The sequence below is a fragment of the Phalacrocorax aristotelis genome, chromosome 8 (assembly GCF_949628215.1).
Source record: "Phalacrocorax aristotelis chromosome 8, bGulAri2.1, whole genome shotgun sequence".
Lineage (NCBI taxonomy): Eukaryota > Metazoa > Chordata > Aves > Suliformes > Phalacrocoracidae > Phalacrocorax > Phalacrocorax aristotelis.
The window spans coordinates 34,446,235-34,467,497 of NC_134283.1; the positions used below are offsets into that span (position 1 = coordinate 34,446,235).

The 21,263-nt window shown below is 43.3% G+C and overlaps 2 protein-coding genes across 2 annotated transcripts in view; one reads left to right on the forward strand and one right to left on the reverse strand.

Moving 5' to 3' along the window:
- Nucleotides 1-9,633, forward strand: part of UBTD2 (ubiquitin domain containing 2) — a 55,185-nt gene extending 45,552 nt beyond the window's left edge. The window contains exon 3 of the mRNA XM_075102413.1: nucleotides 7,224-9,633. Within this exon, the coding sequence (XP_074958514.1) occupies nucleotides 7,224-7,621 (398 nt within the window). The 3' untranslated portion in view covers nucleotides 7,622-9,633. The remainder of the gene's footprint in view (nucleotides 1-7,223) is intronic.
- An 8,545-nt stretch (nucleotides 9,634-18,178) lies between these two features.
- On the reverse strand, nucleotides 18,179-20,934 carry EFCAB9 (EF-hand calcium binding domain 9). The gene is given in 3 exon segments (XM_075102149.1): nucleotides 18,179-18,389; nucleotides 19,335-19,471; nucleotides 20,639-20,934. Coding segments are annotated over 3 exon segments (483 nt in total). The 5' UTR covers nucleotides 20,775-20,934; the 3' UTR covers nucleotide 18,179.
- Nucleotides 20,935-21,263: the final 329 nt, after the last annotated feature.

Genomic DNA, 21,263 nt, shown 5'->3' on the forward strand with positions numbered 1-21,263 from the left:
ATTTTTGAGGGACTTGGTTCATGGCCCTGAGTCCCACTTTTCCACAAGCATTCTCCTTCCCAAATCATTCTCCATCCCCACCTGTCCCTCATCCCATGGCAGCTAACCCATCTCTTCTCCCTGCCCTGCTCTCCCCCTCCAGCACAGCGGGAACAGTAAGGGATGTACACCTACTAACTGCAGCTAAAGTTTGAAGAAAAGTGGCTTGCTTATCTAGTGCAGAAATTTTTGGTTTTTTCAGACGACTCTGTTAACAGTCTCTTACCTTCAGCCTATTTAGTGCTAATGAATTAACTGATGTTGGTGCTCTGCTATGGTAAAGGGAGAGGATCAGTGTGTATATCTGTACCAGGCTTTTTCCAAAATAAACATCCCCTGCTCCTTCCCTGCTCCCCCTCCCCAAAATCCAACCCAAAACAAAAGGTTTCTGACAAACATAGGTAGTAATGGCACGTGGGCAGATTGGCTTTCAGTTACAACACATAGATGAGACATACCTCAGACTGGGTGATGATGGCACATCCCTTTTAGCAGGCAGGTTAGTGCAGAAGGAGGTGCACAAACCCCTTGTCTCACATCACTGCTCAGATGCATCTTGGTTTCTTTGGCAGGTGAGTGTTCAGGCAATGCTATTTTAGAGTGTAAGCTTTGCTCTCTGCAGTGCTGCTGCCCTCTGGTTTCGGTAGGTACTGGGTGCTGCTGATTCAGCGATAGAGGTTTGAGTTTTCCTTGTCTCTGCCAGTGTGCAGGCGTGAGTTGCAAAACTGGTTTTAAGAATGGTTTGCTCATGAGATTGCCAGCTTGGCTCACAAACCTGCCCTGCACTAAGGTAAGGTGTGCTTAGTTTGAAGCAGAGTGAATTAGATACACGTAGGGGATCTTTGGCTAATCCTCCGACTGATATCTGCTCTTCAAAGTATTACAGCAAGAGCAGCTAGTTAAGATCATTCAGGTTGGAAGGGACCTCAAGAGGCTGTCTGCTCCAACTCTAAGCTGCAAGTAAGTGTGTCTCAGGTTATTGCCTTGCAGAGCCTTTTCAGACATCTGAATGTATATTTATTTTTTTTAATCAGTGATCTTGGGGCCCAGCTGAGCCAGGTTTTTTGAAGAACGTCCAAGTGTGGAGATGAGCATAAGCAGTGCAATAGCTGATTCAGTGAACCAGCTACAGGCTAGTTCTCCTGCCAAAGAACAGGGTGGGAGGATTACAAAGACAGGAGCAGTGCGTCTTAATTTTCTCCTCCTTTCCCTTGTTGTAATGCACTAAGCATAATTCTAGTCTGTCTTGTGCTGGTTACCGCAAGCGCGAGTGAGCAGGTCCTCTCTCACCAAGCAGCTCCTGAAGCACTGGGATCTTCTGCTGGCTCTGGGAGTCAGTCTCCTTTGTGGAACTGAGACAGACCAATAATGTTGCCATAATGGAAAAGCTATTTTTCAGTGAATTTGAAATGAGAATTATTAAATGCTTAACACTTATTATCTACAAAACCCATTCTTTAAGGAGCTGGAGTAAGTTCTTTATCCTAAAGGGGGGCTGAAGATGAGAGCAGAGCTGCTTGTGTAAGCAGTTATGCTGTGGCTTAGGAGACAAGCTTGTACCTTTACAAAGGTACAATATACTGTACCTTTGTACAGTAGCTTTATGGTAGTTTAAGTTGGCATAGCCCATGGAAGTTTAGTGCAGAAGCAGCATGGGAGGGGGCTTTTATATGTGGTTTATTATCAAGTGCTTCATCCACACCATTAATGATTATAGCTGGTTTATTGTTCTCCATATGTGGTGCAAGGCACAAGCTTGCACAAGTACTCCCACGCATTGCCCTCCAGAAAATAGGAGAGCTACAGCTGTTAACTGCAGCATTAAGCCATTTCAGTCATTATTAAGTTATATGGGGTTTAATGTGAAAGAGCTTTTTTCTTTTAACTCCTCCCAGTTTGTGATGATTGTAGGTGAGCTGGAACAAAAGCACTGCATGTTTTCACTTGTTTGTCTCAATCCTTTTCGTGTACTGAGCAAAGTCACCCTTCACCACTCTTGCATGCTGTTGATGTCAGTACACACTTTTTTTTCTTATAAGATTCTGGGTTTCCCAGCTATGACGTGGAAACACCTACTAATAAAGATGAGGAGATAGTTCAGCTTTTCTGCCTCAGTCATTGCTCTCTAGGAATTGTTGTACTGCAGTATCCAGAAGAAGACCCACTTGTTTTTTGATGTTTGTAATGAGTTTCAGGCATTAGTGATGTATATTGGATTCAAACCAATAGTCTACCGGTGAAAGCTCTACTGTTGCCAATTTATTCAGCAATCCAGGCTGAGCTTGGGCTTGGAATAGAGCTTTTCACTAAGAAAAGCAAATGAACCAGCTGTTCCTTGGGCAAATGTGTGATACAAAGACACTTAAGCTCCTTAAAGTAGCTAGTCTTATTGCAATGCTAGATTTTGTTTTGTGTCGTCTTAATTTTTCTTCCTGCAGCAAGTGTGTCTGGGGGAAGGGAAGAAGAGATGAAAGTCTGCTCAGTTTTTAACTTCTGGGTGTTTCTGAGCAATCCTCCTCAAAACTGCTCAAAATCTTGAAGAAATAGAAGGCACATCATGAACAGAAGACAAGAAGTTTGCTGCTTTTTCTGAAGAGAATGGTATGCAGCTTTAAAGAAATGTCAAAATGCCATTAAAATGTATTAAAACATCTTATGTTTTTGAATGAGTGTGGTCATATATGCCTTATTTAAATGACCTTTGCAAAAGTTTACCTTTGTGCCATTTAGGTCTCTTAAATTGCTTGTCCTTTCATGTGCGGAAGGACAAGTAAGTCCAAACTGTGAACTGCTTCTACCCCTAAGCAGTATCTCGACCAGTCCTTTTTTTAAATGTTTTCCCTTACTAATCCAGAGAAATATCTCCATCCTAATAATATCAGTAAAACAAAGGCTTATGGCCTGCAGGGCAACTAATTTCAAAATGTTTCAATTCTGTATGCTTGATGATCACGTATGCTTATTTTTCCACCCAAAACTCTCAAGCTGTACCTGGGTAAACAACCACCAAGAAGCTCTGTCTCGCAGCTCCTTTTGGAATTCTCCATTCTCCAAGTTGATACTACTTTTGAAATATTAAAATAATCCTATCTGCTGTAGTTCTAGCATTGTATCGTCTGTTCCGTCTGACTTGAATCAAGTATATAAAGATAATGCTGTAACTGTGTGGCAGCATCGATACTGAGTGACTCTAGAGCTTGCTTGACAGTTGAAGTCTTTAACTGGGAAGTTCTTAGATGAATCGCACAAGAATCTCAAAGCACTGCTTAGATCATGTGCCATGGCGTCTTAATTCTGTATGATAGGAAGTTGGAGAGGATTAAGTTTTGGGTGTGGGGGTTTTCTTGTTATTTGGTTCTGCCATTGGCTTTCCTCAAAGGCGCAGTTCTCCATGTTGCTACCAGGGTGTTTTGTGTCCAAATTTCTTAGTCACATCAACATCTAGAGGAGTATTTAAATACACAAAGAATACTCAAGTGTGTGGAGTATTGATAAGCTTAATTTGTCCTCTCATCAATATTGCTGTAAAATCTTCTTATAATGTCTTGGTCTCTCATGTCCAGTACAGAATCCACCACCTAGACCTGCATACCTGCCAGCCATCCCCTCTGCTGCTTTATTCCTGAAATCTGCCCCTTTTACGTGGTTTCTTTGTATGATCCAGCAGTGAAAAGTCAGAGTACTGACTCATTCTCTAGACTTTGGCATCTGAACCTGCTCTCTTTGCCTGATGCAGCATCCAGCTGCAGCATATGGGGAAGGAAGGGGGAAGCAGGAAAGGGGAAACCTGTCTAAGTGGGGCTGCTGTCCTCACACAACTCAGAGGACCCTGCCTGCTGGTGGAGTGCAGTGCTGGCAGGGGAGGGCACAGGGTTGCCTCCCTGAACTGCCAAACATCTGTTTGCATTGCTTTTTTTCCTTCTCTTGTTTACAGGAGGCTGCATCCTTCCTATGCTGTAACTGGCTGGTGAGGACCCTTGTTGCCTAGGTAACAGGGAAACCTTAAACGAAATTTTTTTTTTCTCTGTGTTTTCTTATAGAAGCTTGACATTCTTTTAGTGCCCCTTCCTGCTGAATAACTTTTGTGGTCCAAGCCACAAGGAAGGATCAGAGGAATGGTTTTCAATTATAACAGCAGAATTATGAAGGGTTTGTAGTTCAGATGTTTAATTTCGTGCATGCTTTGTGCTGCTTAAGGGATGCTGCAGCAAGTGCCTTGGTGAAGAGCTGCCATCTGGCTGGTGAGATAGGCCTTGCTGTGGTGGCTGCGGGTAATTTAACCACTTTTTCTCTCTTCCTGTCAGATAACTTGGGTTTTTCTGCATTGCCTAAAATAGCTGTAAACTCACTGCACCTTTGGTTAACACAGGCAGCTGTCGTTTCACTTTTGAACTCCAACCAACGTGACACCCCTTCACACTCTGCCTTTGAGTTTGTTGCTCTTTATGACATCTCGAAGGTTGTAGCAGAGCCTGGCCCTCTCTAAAGATCACTTAACCAAAAGCCTTGTAAAGCCCAGTGGGAATCAGCTGGCTGAAGAAGACGGGGCTGCCTGTGCGCAGCTCCCTGTCTCTTTGGAGGCAAGGACCAACACTCTCTCATCTCGTCCCTGGAGCTCTGGCTTGGCCTTCAGCAGTTGTGGTGTGCTGGGGAGGAGGTGGTGCTGTCATAAAGCCTCGTTGCTCACAACAGTTATCTTCTATGGCTTAATGAATATATATAAAACCTTAAAAGTTCTTGAGTGGTACGTAATAGGACTTGAAAGTCTTAGGGATGTTTTTGCCAGTATGAGTGAAAGAATGAGATCTATGGTAATCTGTTGTAATATTAACAATTTGTCATTAACAGTTTCTCAGCCTGGGATAAGACTGTGCAGTTTTTAATGGCAAGAGGTTTCCTCTACTGTGTTTTTTCTTTTTTTTTTTTTCCTTTTTTTTTTTTTAAAAAGACAGACCTTCAAGCTAGCTGCTGTTTCAGAAGATTTTTAAAATATTGCTTATCTGATTATGATTAAGCAATCTGGTGTTTATAGCATATGCTTTGACCTTGATGTTAGTTCAGCTGGACAAGGATATAAATGATGAAGTTCCTTAGTAAGGTTACCCCATTGTACTTAAAATTAATTCTTTAAAAGTTTTTTATTTTAGAATAAGATGTCAAAGAATGATGCAAGTTTAGCTGCTCTGACTAAATTTAAAGGCTACTGAAGTTTGGATATTTTTTTAGCAGCAAACTACACCTACTTGTTTCTGTGAACTGTGATCCAGAATTTAGTCCTGTGACATTTGCTAAATAGATCAGGCGTACAAAACAAAATTAACATGGTAAAACAAAACTTAAGTATGGGAACTTCAGGGCTTGGTCTGTAAATCACAAAGTACCGTGAAAGGTATGGGTCCAGTACAGTTTTGATAAAAGCTGGTTTGCTCAGATCCATAAATGATACAAGACATGACACAGGAGTGGTATAACTATATTTTTCTGGCTTTCCTTTTTTTGTTTGTTTTCTCAACAAATCTCAAGGCATAGCAGCCTGTACAAACAGAAAAGCCTCCAGAAGCAGCTGCACCTAAAATGTTGATCTTTTAGCCAGTGATTTCCTCTGTGTGTTTTCATCAATGCAAATTATCCTTAAAAAAGGGGGTTTCTGTCAAAAAGAAAGATTACCTGCGCAAGATGCTGCTGTCACAGTGGGCTGAGTGACACAGTATGTCCCCAAGTTATAACTTCATATCATAGTAATTTTGCTGATCAAACAGCAAAGTTTAAGACAAGTCGTGTCAGCATGAAAAAACCTCCAACTGAAAAAAACAGCCTTAGTTTCTAAGAAGGAACGGTTGGGTGTTGTGTGTACAACTGCTGAGTCAAAGAGGGTTGGTTTTTTTTTTTTTTTTCTTCAATATTCTGTGGCTCAAGAACTTGGCTCCTCTTCAAACATTTTCAACTACAATAGGATGGGTAATCTTGCAAGTGAATGTGCCCCATCTAGGGGCAAAAATGTGGAAACTTGTTATAGCAGGTAAATTCAAAACGGGGGAGAAGGATTTGCTTGGAGTGTGAATGTCTGGGGTTTTTTAACCACAGTAAGAAGGGATTTCTGCTGTGATTTTAGGATGCAGCTTCCTCTGCATCTGTTTCCTGGCTCACTGCGAGAGGTGACATGCACTGTATGCAGAGGGCTCTGCTTTCAGCCTTCTCCTACTTTAACTCTTAAAATGTTATGAAAGATGTGCTGCCATTTTTCCAGGGTAGTTCTTGAAACATCTTTATAAAGTGTGTCTCATATTGTGAAAAAGGCACGTTGTATTTGTTAGTTCACTGTTACAATTCTTGAGCCGTTCTGTGTGCATTGTACAGTTTCTGTAAGAAGGAATGCCGTATGCAAGGCAGCACGCCACTGCCCAGGCGTTTTCAACGCAAACACCCAGATTATCCCAAGGTACCTCTCAGGAGCCTGGGGAAATAAAAATCCCTCCTGAAACTTCAGGGCTTTGAATATGGGAGTTACAGACACTGTGCAAATGTGAAGTATGTGCTGGGTGTTGTTGCTCTGGCGGTGACACCGCTCTCCATATGGAGCCACAGAGTTGTCTGGCTTGGGTGGTCGTGTTTATTTTTTCTGGCAGTGCTCACTAAAACATGAGTCCTATATGAAATAGTTTCAGCAATTTTTGAATATTTGAGAAGTTACAAAATCTTTCTTTCACAGTGGTCTTTTGCCTTTGGTCTTTGCCATTTTGCCTTTCAGAGCTCGGGTTTGGTATCATGTAATTCTTCCAAGTAGCACTTCCTGGGTGCACACGCGCCCTGAACCTAAAGCTGTACTGCTGGTGAAATACTCCTCTTCTAAACAACACATGAGGAGAATATTATCCTTCCTCATCTCTTCCTTCCTGCTGCTTTTGAAGTTTACCCTGGTTTATCTGGAAGCAGGGGTGTGTTTGACTTTTAGGGGGTACTTTTAAGTCAACCCTACGTTTCCATATGAAAACAAAGTGAAGCAATTTTTAATGGAAACGTCTTTTTTTTTTTTTTTTTTTTTTGTATCAGTCCTTTAAAGCCTGAATGTAGATATAGTTGTTGAGATGGTTTAACAGCAGGGTCAGCGCTTCTGAGTGTGACCACTTCAATGTTAAATGTAAAATGCATTCATATTAATTTTTTCCCCCTCTTGTCTCCTAAAGGTGCTCTTACAGAGTGTTATGATGAACTGGGCAACCGGTACCAGCTCCCCGTCTACTGCCTCGCCCCACCTATCAACATGATAGAGGAGAAGGGTGACCTGGAGACTCTGGATATTCCTGATCCCCCACCCAATTCAGGGCATGAATGCCAGCTTCGTTTGCGCCTGTCCACAGGCAAAGATCTCAAACTCATGGTCCGCAGCATGGACACAGTGTACCACATGAAGAGGCGGCTGCATGCGGTGGAGGGAGTGGAGCCGGGCAGCCAGCGCTGGTTCTTCTCGGGCAGGCCACTGGCAGACAAAATGAAACTGGAGGAGCTGAAAATCCCAAAGGACTACGTGGTACAAGTCATTGTGAGCCAGCCCTTAGCAAATCCAACCCCAGTGGAAAACTGATTTCTGCTTGTTTGATTCTTCTTTCCTCCATCTCTGCCATGGGGTTTGTTTTCACTGCTTTCTCTCCGTTTGGTTTGTCCTGCTAATGGATTGGTTCCAAGAAATGACCAGCAAAAATTCCATCTGTGATGGAGATCTGCAAAAACAAAACATAAAAATGTAAACTGACCTTTGGGGTTTGCCTGATCTCATATTTAACACAACAGCAAGCAGCACAGGGCAAGGGCAAAGGAAGGAAGGGGAAGGGAAAAGAAAGGAGGTACAAGGAAGGAGGGAAGAGATTGTAGTTCACTTAATACAAAAATATGATTCTTAAAACTGTAGGTGGTGTCATGATTCATGAAGCCAGAGCAACAGAGAGCACTTTTACTTAAAAAAAAGAAAAAATTGTAATCAATTTATAAAATTTCATATCAGCACCACATACAGTTTATGCAAGAATCACAGCTGCTCTGGGTAGGCCCTGGGCTGTGTGTTCATGGGGATCCTTGCTGGTTTGACTTAACTTGCATGCTTTGCCCAGGCACTGCCGAGGCACAGCCAGCCCCAGGCAGCAGAGCTGGGCTGGGGGCTTGGTCTCCATCCTGCACAGGTGGCTCCTGGTGATGCTCAGACCAAGCAATTGTACATTCCAAGATGGCAACGTAGTCCTGTGGCATTGCTGGCTCCCAAGCTGGGAATGCAGCCCGCGGGAGCCTTAGGCAATAACTTAGTCAATGTATTCTCCCACATACTGTACTGTAAACTTACTTGCCACGAGACTGACTTAGCCTGTAGTTTACAGCTCACTGGCACCTGAGTATGTGCCTGCTGAATCACTATATATTGCTCAGATCATTAAAACAAGTTTTTATCAGGCTAGCTAAGGTGAGTGATGTGCTGGTCTGCGCTTAAGCGTTAGGTGCATCACCTTTGTCAAATGGCACTGGTGCTCTAGGTGCAGGTTAAACTGCAGTTACACCAAGATGCAATGGATTGCAGCTTCCCCTGCTCAGTTCCTAGAGGGCACAAAGCATGGAAAATGGTAAGGAGGACATGACAGTACGCAGTTTTCAGCTTTTCATGTGAGTGTCACTTGAAGCAGCATCTAGTCGTCTAGCTCTCGTGACCCTCCATCCAGGCCAACTGGATGTATCCTCACTGACATGCACCTGCAGCCCAGACTGTGGTGGTGGTGCTTTCCCTTCAGAATGTAAGAGGAGCCCTTTTGACAAACGACAAATCCTTTTATAGTCTCAAAAATCTGAATCAGAGCATATTTTCGGAGAGTGGAAATCTGCTTGTTCCCTCAGTTAGCAATGCTCTCTGTGTTCCTTTGGCTGCTCTGCACCCCTGTCTGTTAATGACTTTGAGATCAAATGCCCTGTTCCTTTTAAATATGATTTCTAGTTTGCTTGGTTTTTAGTCATCATTGAAATGGCTTCTTCCAAGGTTGAATGTGCTATCAAGTATGAATAGCATATTTTTATTGGTTTCTGTCTTCCTTCTCTGAATCAATGGTCTAAAGCTACAGTTGTCCCGCTCTTTCCCGTCTGCTAGTGAAACTGGTGGGTTGCATTGACAATTTTAAACATGTTACTTTTGCTCCTTCATTAATTTCATAGAATTCAGTTTCTTGGACTCAAAGGGAGTTCTTGTTCTATGAGCCTCAGCATAGAGCCAGAACAGGCACAGGTCACTTGTACAGCACCATGAAACTTCCCCACCAGGTGAAGCAGGTGCAGAATTTACATTGATGGTTGGAAAACAGATCCACATTTTATATGCATTTCCCATCCTACCCCAAATAAATATAGCTTTCTTTTTGGTCCCTTGGTTGTATTAAGCCAATGGTTTTATGACAGCTTCTTTAACCCCCGTTTGGTACAGGGTGACTGAAATGCAGTGGCAGAGCTGTGTAAAGGCAAATTAGTTCCCTGTTCTCATAAACACCAAAGTGACTTGGCTTTCTTTTTTCTTTTTTTCTTTTTAAAGGTGAAGTCAAAGCTGATAAATACTAATCTATAACAAAAGTTTTCTATTGTGGAGTTTTTTTAAGACAAATATGATTTACTATACTGGGTTTTTGCAGCCAGATCTTTTGCATTCCAGAAGGGAAAAACAATATTTGATATATAAACAATTCAAATCTCTTGGATTTTCACTGGGCAAATGATGGTTTCATGCCAGGAAGACACTACTTGTCAGTAAAAATGGTCTTTACAATGTCGCTTTTCCTGCAGTCCCTTCTGGAAGGGGGGAAATTGTGATAGATTAAGGAGCAAACCGGGGTGACAGTTCTGTAACTGTGAATACTAAAACACTACAACACTACTTTTGGGGTTTTTTTAGGATACATTTTGTTGGTGTTTTTTTCTTTCTGTTTTCATTCAGGCAATTGCCACCACGTACTGTTCTTGAGATTACAGCATGAAGGGACTGGGAGAGTTTCTTCTTTACCTCTTCCCCCTCTTAGTTGGAAAAGGTTCAGTTTTACTATGCCATAATAGATGACCACGTCTTATGTTAATTGCTTTTATGTTGGGGAGCAAGGTGATGATCTGCAGGCCAAGTTGAGGGTGGGCTTCAAGCAGAACAGAGAATTGGTTCACGAAAATACTCTCCTCTAGCAACCTCCCCTCCCCCCCCCCCGTAAGTACATATCTAAGACTGAAAAAATTCAATGGTAGAATGCTTTTAAAGGTGAAAGTGAAGACTTTTCAACCTCTTCTGTATAAAATGATGGATGTGCTAAGCACATACCCTGCTGGAAACAAATTTTACAAGATTTGTATTAAGAAAGAATTCTACATTTTAAAATACATACATATATATTTTAAAAATATCAGTAATGAAGGCATACGCATACAGGCATACCGCATGTTGACTAACATATCCCGTGTATATAATTAGAGGTTGCAGTATACATTGAGAGAACAGTCATTTCTGTCTCTGAAATACCTATCTTTGTCCTATGAGATGGTCTTCGGTGCAAAGGCCAGTGCAGGAAACAAGGCTGCGGCTCCTGTGGGACTCACACAGGTTCCCGAGGCAGAGCACGGCTCCCCGTGTGCCTGGGGGCGGGAGGGAGGGAGGGAGGGAAGGCTTGTCTAATTGCAGGGCAGAGTAGGTATGGTTGAAGTAAGACTAATGAAGTACAAAACAGCTGTTTCACTGGCTGGCAGCACCGGTAAGGAGGCAGGACCGGTGCAGGTCTTCGTGGACAACATTCAGTGACTCCTCATGGGGAGGGCGGATAGAAGCAGCACACTGATGCATGCATCTTCATTTTGCAGTGTGGATGCGCATTGAGCCGTGTGCCACTGGCAACACGGCCTGGGCTGGGTTTTGGCACGCTGGTTGGTGTGCTGCCCAGCACTGTGCAGTGTCTTGGTTAGAATCAAAGTCGTGCAATGGGTTTTGTAATGCATGCAGCCATAAACTGCAATACCAAGTGCAGACAAATGAGGACTAATAGGATATTTTTTATTCATTAGATTTATCAGCCCTTTGTGTCATTCCTGATTAGCTCTGGCTATGAACTGATGCCAGTAGATGACATTTTTTACCGTGTTAGTGACAGATCTGTTTGACATGATTCAAAATTTTATACTCTTTATTGTTGCTTCTGCCTGACCCAGAAGTAATAACCTAGCGGAAGTCCACACTCTTGAACAGCTTGAAGGGCAGAGAGGTATAAACACATGTAATCTGCTGGGGCATGGGAGCTCCAGAAGAGCCGCAGATGCTGTAGGTACATTGCTCGGTGCGCTACAGAAGGATGCTCAGGGTCGTCTTCCACAACCAAGTGACAGCTGCTCCTTCTGAGCATCCAGCTCCCAAAAGTTTCATTGACTACCTTGGCTCTTTGCTCATCTCGGTTTATTGGTGTCCTCTGTGGAAAACACAGCATGGAATAGCTGCACTGCAAGAACTTTTTTTAGTTTCCTAAAAGCCTTTACCTCTCTGAATCTGTGTAATATTTTGTAAACTAAATGATGTGAGTCAGCAGTGTAATAAGCTGGGTTTTTTTAATAGATCCCGAATGCTACAAGTAGTCGTAACAACAAAAAAACCTCACCCCAGGAGCAACCAAACAAAACTCCAGCGCCTCTTTGCATTTCACAGAAAGTTCTGAAGTTGCTTTGGGGAGGAGAGGAAAGAGGGGTTCACTGAAGCAACAAGGCAACACATGGCAATGTGCATAACCTTTGGTAAAGCAGATGGCCAACTGATAAAATATTGCTGTAGTATGACATGCTTCTGCATATATATCCATTGTTAGTAAATAATGTAAAAATTTTGAAAAACTATTAAAAAAATAATCTTAGTTTGTAACAATGGTGGGACGCTTTTAGCCATGGAGTTTTGAAAGCATATTAGCTGTGTAAGTGTTGACGAATTGAATGCTGTACGTTTCTCCATTTCTATCTTCTTCAGAAGCCTAAGTGGTAGCTACATTTCTGACTCTTGATCTATATTTTACAAACTCTTTTCTATGTCACTGTAAATACATCCAAGACCCTGCACCTTATGCAGAGAATGTTTACATTTAAAAAAAAAAAAATATTGTTGGCTTTTTCACTGCGCTGCTCAGATCCTGCTATGTTGAAATGAAAGTAGTTTCTGTTAGAAAAAGGGGCTTTTTTTTCTTTGCCCTTCACCACTTTCCCCCTAATTATGTCTCTGTCCTGGATGATGGCTGGCAGCTCTTGGACAGCTTGCATTCTCCTGGAGTAGGATGTAGACATATTTGAGAAAAGTGTTTTTAAAAACTTGCTTTGGGTGGGGGGGGGATGAGCTTCATATGCTCTGCAACTTTCTTGGAAAAAGAAAGAAAGTCTGCGTCACACCCACTAGGTGTTGGTGGTCTGCCTTGCAAGTTCACTGATCTAGGAAGCCTTTGAGTTAAACCTTCCAGCAACTGTGCTTCTGTTTTCTCACAAAGATGATGAATGTCCTGCTATTATATCTGCAGCTACAAACGCTTCCGTTGGTTAATGACTGTACATGCAAGTCGCTTGCTTTAAGACTTTCCTTTTCATAAAGTGTTTTTGATTTCTCTGTTCTGCAAATGGCTCTCCTCTTCCATATTTCATCTGCTTAGATACTCCATAGCCACATGTGTTGCTCTTGTTCATAGGAGATGGAGCTATAGCTCTGCTTCCAAGGGAGATACATGCCACTGAGCCTACAAAAGTCAAGTAGTTGGAAGATGAGATGTTCTAACCAGCAGGCTTCTTACTGTAGACTTTGAGACTTTTAAAAAACATGTCCACTGGACTCTCCATGAAGAAGTATGTCCTGCCCTCCAAGCAGGACCACTTGTTAGGTATTTATCTGGTAGAACTCTGTATTTGTATATTTTACAGATTAAGATCATTTGATCAGAGCCATGGGGCAAGTAGAGAACTTAAAATCCTGACTCCTGCCTTAAAACTTCTAGTTCATCTTGAACTCCAAAAATTCTGCACCTGCTCATTCCCAAGTACCTTTTTTCTTTAGGAAATTTGAATCCAGTCAAAGGCTGGAGACAATTTAAGGAAATGTAAAACAAAATAAATTTTAGCGGATGGCTTTATTAAAATAACTAACTGGTCTTGTATTAAAAACCCTATTTGTGCCTCTCAAGTCCAGGGAATGTTTAAAAAGTGGAAGTGGCTTTTGAGCAATGATTGAAATGACTGCATTAGCTGGCAATTTGTAAGACACTTGCTTTCATATGCTCTGAGCAAGAGACTTTGGTTTGTGTCCTCTCTGCCTCATGGTAATGGCTTTCAAAGATGGCTGGTACCATCAAATTTGTACTTCTTGAATAAATATCTTCATTTTTATGGTAAAACTTTTTGTATCCAGTTTTGTGTGTGCCATGGAACAAACATCCATATTACGTAGGATACTAGGTGTTAGATTTGGTACTGACACAAATAGACAGCTCCAACATGCATTGAAAGATGAGGAGATTCCAGTGATGTGACCTTTTTTCACCCTGTAACTTCGATTCTAAAAGATTTTATAAAATATACCAGTTGTGTAAAACATGCTTTTTAACTTTTCCCCCCCTCCTTGGCTCCTTCAGTCAATGAAGAATTCTAGGCCAATATAAAGATGCTGTGAACATCAGGTAACTTTTAAAATGCATTATGTATTTTTATGTTGTACCTCTGTTTCTTGGTTGACATATCGCAGTAGTGTGTGCACATACTCTTAATCAATTGCAAAGCACAAGTAGGTTGTCTTTAGACTGTTAAATTATGGGAGAGAGAGAACTTTTTTCCCCCATGCATTTAAAAAATAAAAATAATCCTGGAAATGCCATGCCTTAAGAAATAAACTCAGTGTTGTTTTTCTTTAAAAAAATTTTCAGTAGGGCTTTTAATTCTGAGCTGGAGCTCTACAACTTTTTAATTACCTGTCTGATACCCTGGAAACACATTTTGGTAATAATTTTGGTGTGTGACAATGTTTTATCTTGCAAACAAGGTGTGCAGTCTGTGGAGAGTGCAGGACCTGGAGATACGCTCAGACATCCAGTGTGAACCTCCTCTGTTCCTGGCTCCCGCTGCCTGAAGGTGTGCTGCTGGCTCCTTGGTGAACAGTGCAAAATATTGGATCTGTGTAATTGTCCTGTAATTACATCAACTGATGTGTTGTCTTAATTCAGGTCACCTTTTTTATAGTCTTGATTAACTACCTAATGTATCAGAGGAGTAGGAATAATTTTTTTTTTGTAGGCCAGTTTGGTCTAATGTTAATCACAGCTAATTTTTTTTTTTTTAATCTTAGGATCATTTCATGGTAGAATTTATGATGTGAGTTATAAACAAACAAGCACATGATTTTTCTGGAACTTTTAAATTTTTTTCCCACATATATTCCTTTTATATGTATGAGTATATATACTCTCTCTTATACGTATTTCCTTTTGTGTATGTGTGAATATATATGTAGAATAACAGGTGCAAAGGCTTGTTTGTAGCCGTTTGTTCTGACCTATCAGACAGCCCTGCTTCCACCTTCCCCGGCATGGATGGAGTTGTTCTCAGAGCTGATGTCCTCAAACACCAGGATTTTAAGACTATGAGTGATATTTCTTTAGCCATCTTCTAGTTGACCGAAGTGTGATCACTTGCCAAGTAGTCAGCGGGTGTCCCTCTCGCATGTGTATGTACCCACACCACACCAAGCTGTCCTTAGTGTGCAGCTGTAGCACGTTTCGGTGTATGAAATGGGCTGGGGAGCTCCGGATTGACTGTTGACCTAAGCAAAACCCCAAGAGGATGTAGATTGTGTCAAAAGTGCGCAAGAGCTGAAATTTTCTCAGTCGCTCCTGCAAGCAGTGAAATCAGGTGCTGCTCCACACCCAAAACATACAAGGTTAGGGGAGAAGAATATGTATGGTTTATCGACCTATGTTATATAGACTACCTTGTTTCCGTTCCTAATTAACATAGAACATGATGTTTGCATTGTGCCAATACTCATATTTCATTGAACTCTCTCACTATATGAACTTTCATAATGCGCTACCACAAGCATGGGGTTTCTGCCCTATGATGGACGTTGCACCCTTGCTCCTCGTCACTTATCAAACACTACTTTGCTTCCTGCTGGCTAAAGCTGTGTCCCAGTTTGGCTAATGTGCCCATTATGCTCGGCCTGTCCTCCCGTGGACTGGTGCTGTGTTAATACCTGGTGCTCAGCCCCAAATGTGGCACTAAGGCGAATGATCTTTAACTGTGGTCCCAATTATGCTTCTGCTTATGCTGGGATAACAGCCCTGCCTAGTGCAGAAACTTCAGTCACTCTGGATGCTGTAGGGAGCATCTGCCTGAAAGCTGGGAGTGGCTGAACCCTCCAAATCTGGGCTAAAAGTATTAAGGTAACTTATGGAAAATGCACTGAGCTCTGCAAAGAGTGTTTCGCTGTGTTCTTTCTCTGAATAACCACAGAAAGTTGGGATTTCAGCTGTGTAGTTTATTTTCTCTGGACTCAGAGCAGTTGCAAAGGGCTGAGGGATGGGATTCTGCCTTGCAGGCGTGCCAAAACTTCACTTCATGGGAGGTCAGGGGAGGCACTTGGAGACTGGAATTTTCTATTCTAATTAGTCCCTTACATGTAGCCATGCTGCTTTGTTAGGGAAGCTCTCTAATGGCAGCGAGTTTGGAGGAGGCCAGTGGTCTGATGCCCTGTGTGTAAGGCGGGAGGGATAAAATAAATATATGGGATTGCTGTGCCCAAAGGGTACACAGTCAATATTTAGCAAGAGAAAAAAAAACTGCTACTCTTGCTTTCTCTCCATATGGACCTAATTAGGTGGTTTCATTAACAAAGCAAACAGCATTTCCTGTTCTTGGGCTGTTCTCACCAGTACCCTGAGCCTGGAGCATGCAGGCGGGGATGCAGAGCAGAAAGCACCGGAGTGGGGGAAGCTGCCAGCGTGCGTGGCTCCGCACTGGAGTGAGCAGGCTGCCCCATTTCAAACCAGCCTTACTTTGAGTGGCAAAATGGCAGCACTGGGGAGCAGGGTACTTGCTAAAGCAGTGTGTGTAACATGAAGGACAGGAAGAGGTCTCTAAAATCCGAAGAAGACTCACCTGTTGCGGTACACGGGGGAAGATAAAGCTAACATCGGGCTTAGTCTTGGGGAGAGCTGTGAGGCATGAGGTTGAAGTCCAAGCAGCAACAGTCCTTCCTCCTCCTCAGACACCAGTTTCTGGTGCTCACCTTGGCAGAGCAGTGGTGACATGCAATGGAGAAAACAGAACAGGCAATTGCTTTACTGCAGCACTTTCTACAAGTTTGATATCTGGTGGTTGTAAGCTGAGCCCAGGGAGACAGAGAAGCAAGACTGTGTTATTCCCAGCTGGGTAAAGGGTTCTTGTTCAGGCTGTTAAGAGCTCACTGATCCTGCTGGGGGCTATTCATGATTCCCTTCCTCTTTTTGTTGTTGTCAATACAGAAGACTGTAAACATCTTGAATTCCCTGTAGTTCAGCTGCTAGTTTTGAAGAGGAGATGGATCCCTAGCTTAGCAAGGCAGCCTTGCCCAACACAAAGTTATTTCAGAGAAAGACCTTGAGTCCAGGCTCTCATTCCTGCTCCAACTTGCTCTAGTTTCCCAACTGACTCAGAAGAAATTGATTTCAACTCAATGAGCCTCCGGCTCATCACAAACATGTTATAGGATAATACGGCACCTCCCTGACGTATGGCTGTCTCTCTACCATTTATAATGACTTGCAGATGTTGGAGTGATTCATAGCAGCCAGGGTTATGGTGTGGCAGGTGGAAGGGGGAGTGGGGTGCCTTCACAGCTGTGTCACAGCCGTGCTGCTCCTGCTTAATGTGACCTTTAATCAGGTAGCTTCAGGATGAAAGGACAGGATCCATGCAACTTGGGGCTGAAACAGTTTATTCTGGGAAACTGCTCTGAGGGCATTAGAGAACTCTCCGCAGGCCCTGAGCAGAACAGGTTTGATACCTCGCTGTGCTGCTAAACCACACAGGAAACAAGCTGCAAGCCTTGCAGGGCTTGCAGGAGAGATGCAACAACTGCCTGTAACAAATAATTGAAGAGGAAACTGGTGGTGGAACATAGAGAACTATCTATAAAAACAATAACCCAGGAACCTAGCAGCAGAAAGGAGGAGAAAGAGAAGGGGTCTTCCTTAGTTACTAATGGCTGTCTTGCTAAATGTGCTCCTGGAGCATGCCAGGATGCTGAAGTCATGAGGATGGTGTGAAGCTGTGACAGAGATAAGAGATGTCTACCATCTATTAATGACTGATTCCCTACCAGTGTAGCTGCAGGTGGTCATTAATCAGAGAGTACTTCAGAGCAAGGAGGGATCTGAAAGAGCACCGGTGACCAGACAGGGACAAAGGTGAGCTGGTGGCAAAAACAAATTGGCAAAGGATGTGTGCATGCACCTCCATAAGGAGAACTGTGTAAGTGCAGAGCTGGAGGTGAGCTACTGTTACCAGCTTTGTTCCCTTTCTGTTTGCAGAGAGCTGCTCCCTGCCATGGGGCAGGGAGAGGTGAGATCCCTACGGTCTCTCCTTGGAACCTGGCGCTGGTTTAGGGTCAAAATGAGGGATCCATCAGAGAAGAGAAAGAGCTTCCCCTGGGACTCTTATTGGCATTTCCATGGCACAGGTATAAGCCAAGGTATGGCACCTGTAATGTTTCTAGAAGGAGTTTCAAGTCTGAGTGTACCCCACCGAGGTAGTCTGCTGGCCAGCAGCTCTGAGAATGGACTGCAGAGAGCTCAGAAAATAATGAGAAGCAACAAGAGAACTTAGAAGGAAATGGCTTAAAGGCACCTCTGCTAGTCCTGCCCATCTCCTCCTATTAGAGTCTCCTCAGACAGAAAAATATGCCTAGTTTACCCCCCCCAAAAAAATTTATTCCTGTTGGTATCTTACTGTTAAAATGTTTTCAATTCAGACTGTGCAGTAAGTCGCCAAAGACCCGTTCCTGCAGTCAACAGGAAGAAAACTCGGGCTTGAGTGAGAAGAGGCCATGGGCTGCAATGCAAAATTAATCCCAAGGATTAATTTTTAATTTAGGGTCATTTTCATGGCCTATCTTTTGACTGTAATTTCTCTAGTTTTACCTCATCTCCAGAAAAATCAAAGTCCTTGAATATCTTAAGTTCTTTCTGGATTTTGAAAAGAAACCTTGTAGCTTCAAACTCATTAAAATCAATCATATCATCCCCATCTATGTCCAGCAGTTGAAAGGCAGGTCCTGTGTGTTGGTAGATGAACTGCTTTTCAAGATAGTTCTGTTTTGGGGTAGAAAGGTTCAGAAACAGATCATAAGCACTGATTTCCTGCTTAAAAAGAACATGTGGAATACCAACTGGTGCTCGCATCCAGACAATAAAGGTGACCTCCTACTAGTCGCTCCCGCAGGAAATAACAAAATCCTGGTGCTTCCTGCTGCAGAGCCATAGAGCAGCATGTGGCTGTTGCCAGCTGGGTTTGGGCTGCAGGTTTTGCCAGGGAGAGCTACTGACAGCCAGCCAAGCTCCAAGGCTGCTTTGTGAGGTTCTTTCTCATCCCTCTGGTGTGCTGAATGACTTGCAGGGCTACGTCCCACAGTTGGCTCCTCTCCTTCCTCCCCAAGTCCTGCAGGCAGCAGCCCTGAGTGCTGGCCTGCAGCCAGGTCTCTGATCCAGAGCGGAGCTGCAGGACATGTCCAACAGCAAGGTTGAGCTCTGGGGGTAGCCCTGGGTTTACCACCCCTCTCCCTTACCGCAGCCTGCTGTCATCGCTGCTTTTACCTGAAAATGCTCTCCCTGGCTAGGGCTGTTGGTGATGCCGGGGAGGCTAAAGAAGGGCATCAGCACGTGTTGCACTTACAAGCTAGCAAGAACCGACAGGTGAAAATAGGTGCTCTGCTCTCTTCCCCACAGGTAGACACAGCCGAGGACTTGTTTTTTTTGAGAACTAAGATGGACCGCCTGAGCTGGGAAGAGTGTTTACATGGTTCCTACCTTGAAAAATGTTCAGGGGTGGATTTATCCCAGAGGAGCAAGGTTGCTATTAACAGGAGGACGGCTCATTTCCCTGCTTTCTTTTTCTATGCAGCAGCACAGACCCAGGGACCCTCTCCATCCCTTTTATGCAATGAGTAAAGATCAGCTCTAATGAGCTGATTCCCTTTACGGGAGTGTTGGATGGTGCAAATATCCCTGTACCGACTCCAGGACCTGCAGGGTTTGCACCTCATGGGACAGGAGGATGCGTGCCACCATGTAGAACTCATTAAAGCAAATCCTGCCCCTTGCGTTTCAGTCCAGCAAGTCAAACAGCAGCATGAGCTGGTCCTTATTTAGGTCAGTCTCACAACAAAGCAATAAAACTGCAGATCTGGAAAACAGTGAGCTCTCGGGCATCATCTGCACAAAGCTGAGAGCAATAATTAGCAGGATTTATTTTATTTTAAATGCCTGCTGCTCCCAGACAGGTTACACAGGCAATTTAAACACAGTAGCAGATAAGAGATACCAATCAGAATTAATAGAACAATCTTAATAAGATGGACTGATTTATGAAAAGGGCATATGTGATTTCTGCACATAAGGCAATGTTAAAGTGCTCATAATTTTCTGTCTTCTCTTCTACCCCACCCCTGGAGGAAAAAAGGACTTTTCCAACAAACCAGAAACATGGGAATAGACAGAAGAACTGCAGGCAGGAGGTGGGGATGCTGTGAACCAGCAGATGAGGGGGTTGCAAACAGCCTCATGTGGAGGTCACTCTTGGCAAGTAACCCACCTGCTTTCTAACACAGAGCACGATCGGTTTATGGAAAGGACTACATGATGAGGTTGCTGCAGTACCAAGGAATCCGCTTCAGTGAGCCAGAAATCCCTTCTTGCCCCCTGTTCTGGCAACTTACTTGCACAGCTGTAAAGATCTCCTTTATGGCCAGCCTGGGCTTTTCCTATACTGATGACCTGCTGCTTGTGCCAGGACCTGGTTATCATGTTTGTACAGTACTAGCAAGCCTGTGGCTTTGCAAGCACTGGGATGCAGAGGATGGTAATATGGTAAAATCAAACAGGTTTTGTAGCCTCTTGGACCTTTTTCTGTCTCACAAACAGGGGAGGAGGCAATGGAAGGGGGAAGGGGAAAGGAACACCTTTGATGTGAGCTGAAAATGCATCTCAGTGGCGATGCATGGTCCTCTGAGCTGCACGTATTTCAGAAGCCAATGCAGGAGCAACCAGGCCATGTAACCTTCCAGAGCAGCTGGGGCATGATCGAGCAGGGAGGATGTGGTGATATATGCTGTACCTGAAAGCTTTTTGGGGTATTGCCAAGCACTTGTATTAACTAAGCTGCTAGTTAATTAGTGTTAGAGTGCTGCATTTGTTGTAACATCTGAAGTGCAATATTTGCTATGACTGTGATCTCTGGTTTTAAATCCTAAGCAATGTAGCATTGTGTGTACCTTTTTCAAAACATTACATGGGGCCTGTAATTTTAGAGCATTAATACCAATCTCATTTTTAGAAGTACTTACTGCTCAGGTAATTCTTTTGATGAACATCCAGGATCTGGAAATACTCAGCCAGTGCTGCAGTATTTCTTACTGACAACAAGCAATATACTTCATCTAAACACAGATGCTGCAGAAAACACCCAGATTTCAGCTTCATCTTGGCTGGCCATGGAAGATCAGCAAAACAGAACTATCGCCATGGCAATGACCCCTCACAGAAGGAAAATTCTGCCCTTGAACCAGACGCAACCTCTGTCCTATGACTTCAATGCTTTTTCCACATTTTCAAGAATTCCCCTCAGATGCGGAGGCAAAGGTTCCCCTTCCATTCAGCATTAAAGGATAACACATAGTAAAATCAAGTGACAGAAATTATTCTTACAATGCTCAAGATCATTAAATGTGACTAAAGTGTGCAAGATAGCACAGACTTAAAGGTTTCTTTTAGACTGAAATGCAAATCTCAACCTCTGACAAGTGGTACCCCGAAGTCTGTTGGTCTGTGCTGAGGAGGTCCTATGCAGCAGCCACTGCAGGGCTTTGCTTTTGCTCTCAGCCAGGACTTTGATGTTTCTAGTTTCCAGAACCTGACAGTGCCCTGTGCAACGTGTCTAGGTGCTATAGCTCAGAGATGGCTCCTTTTGAA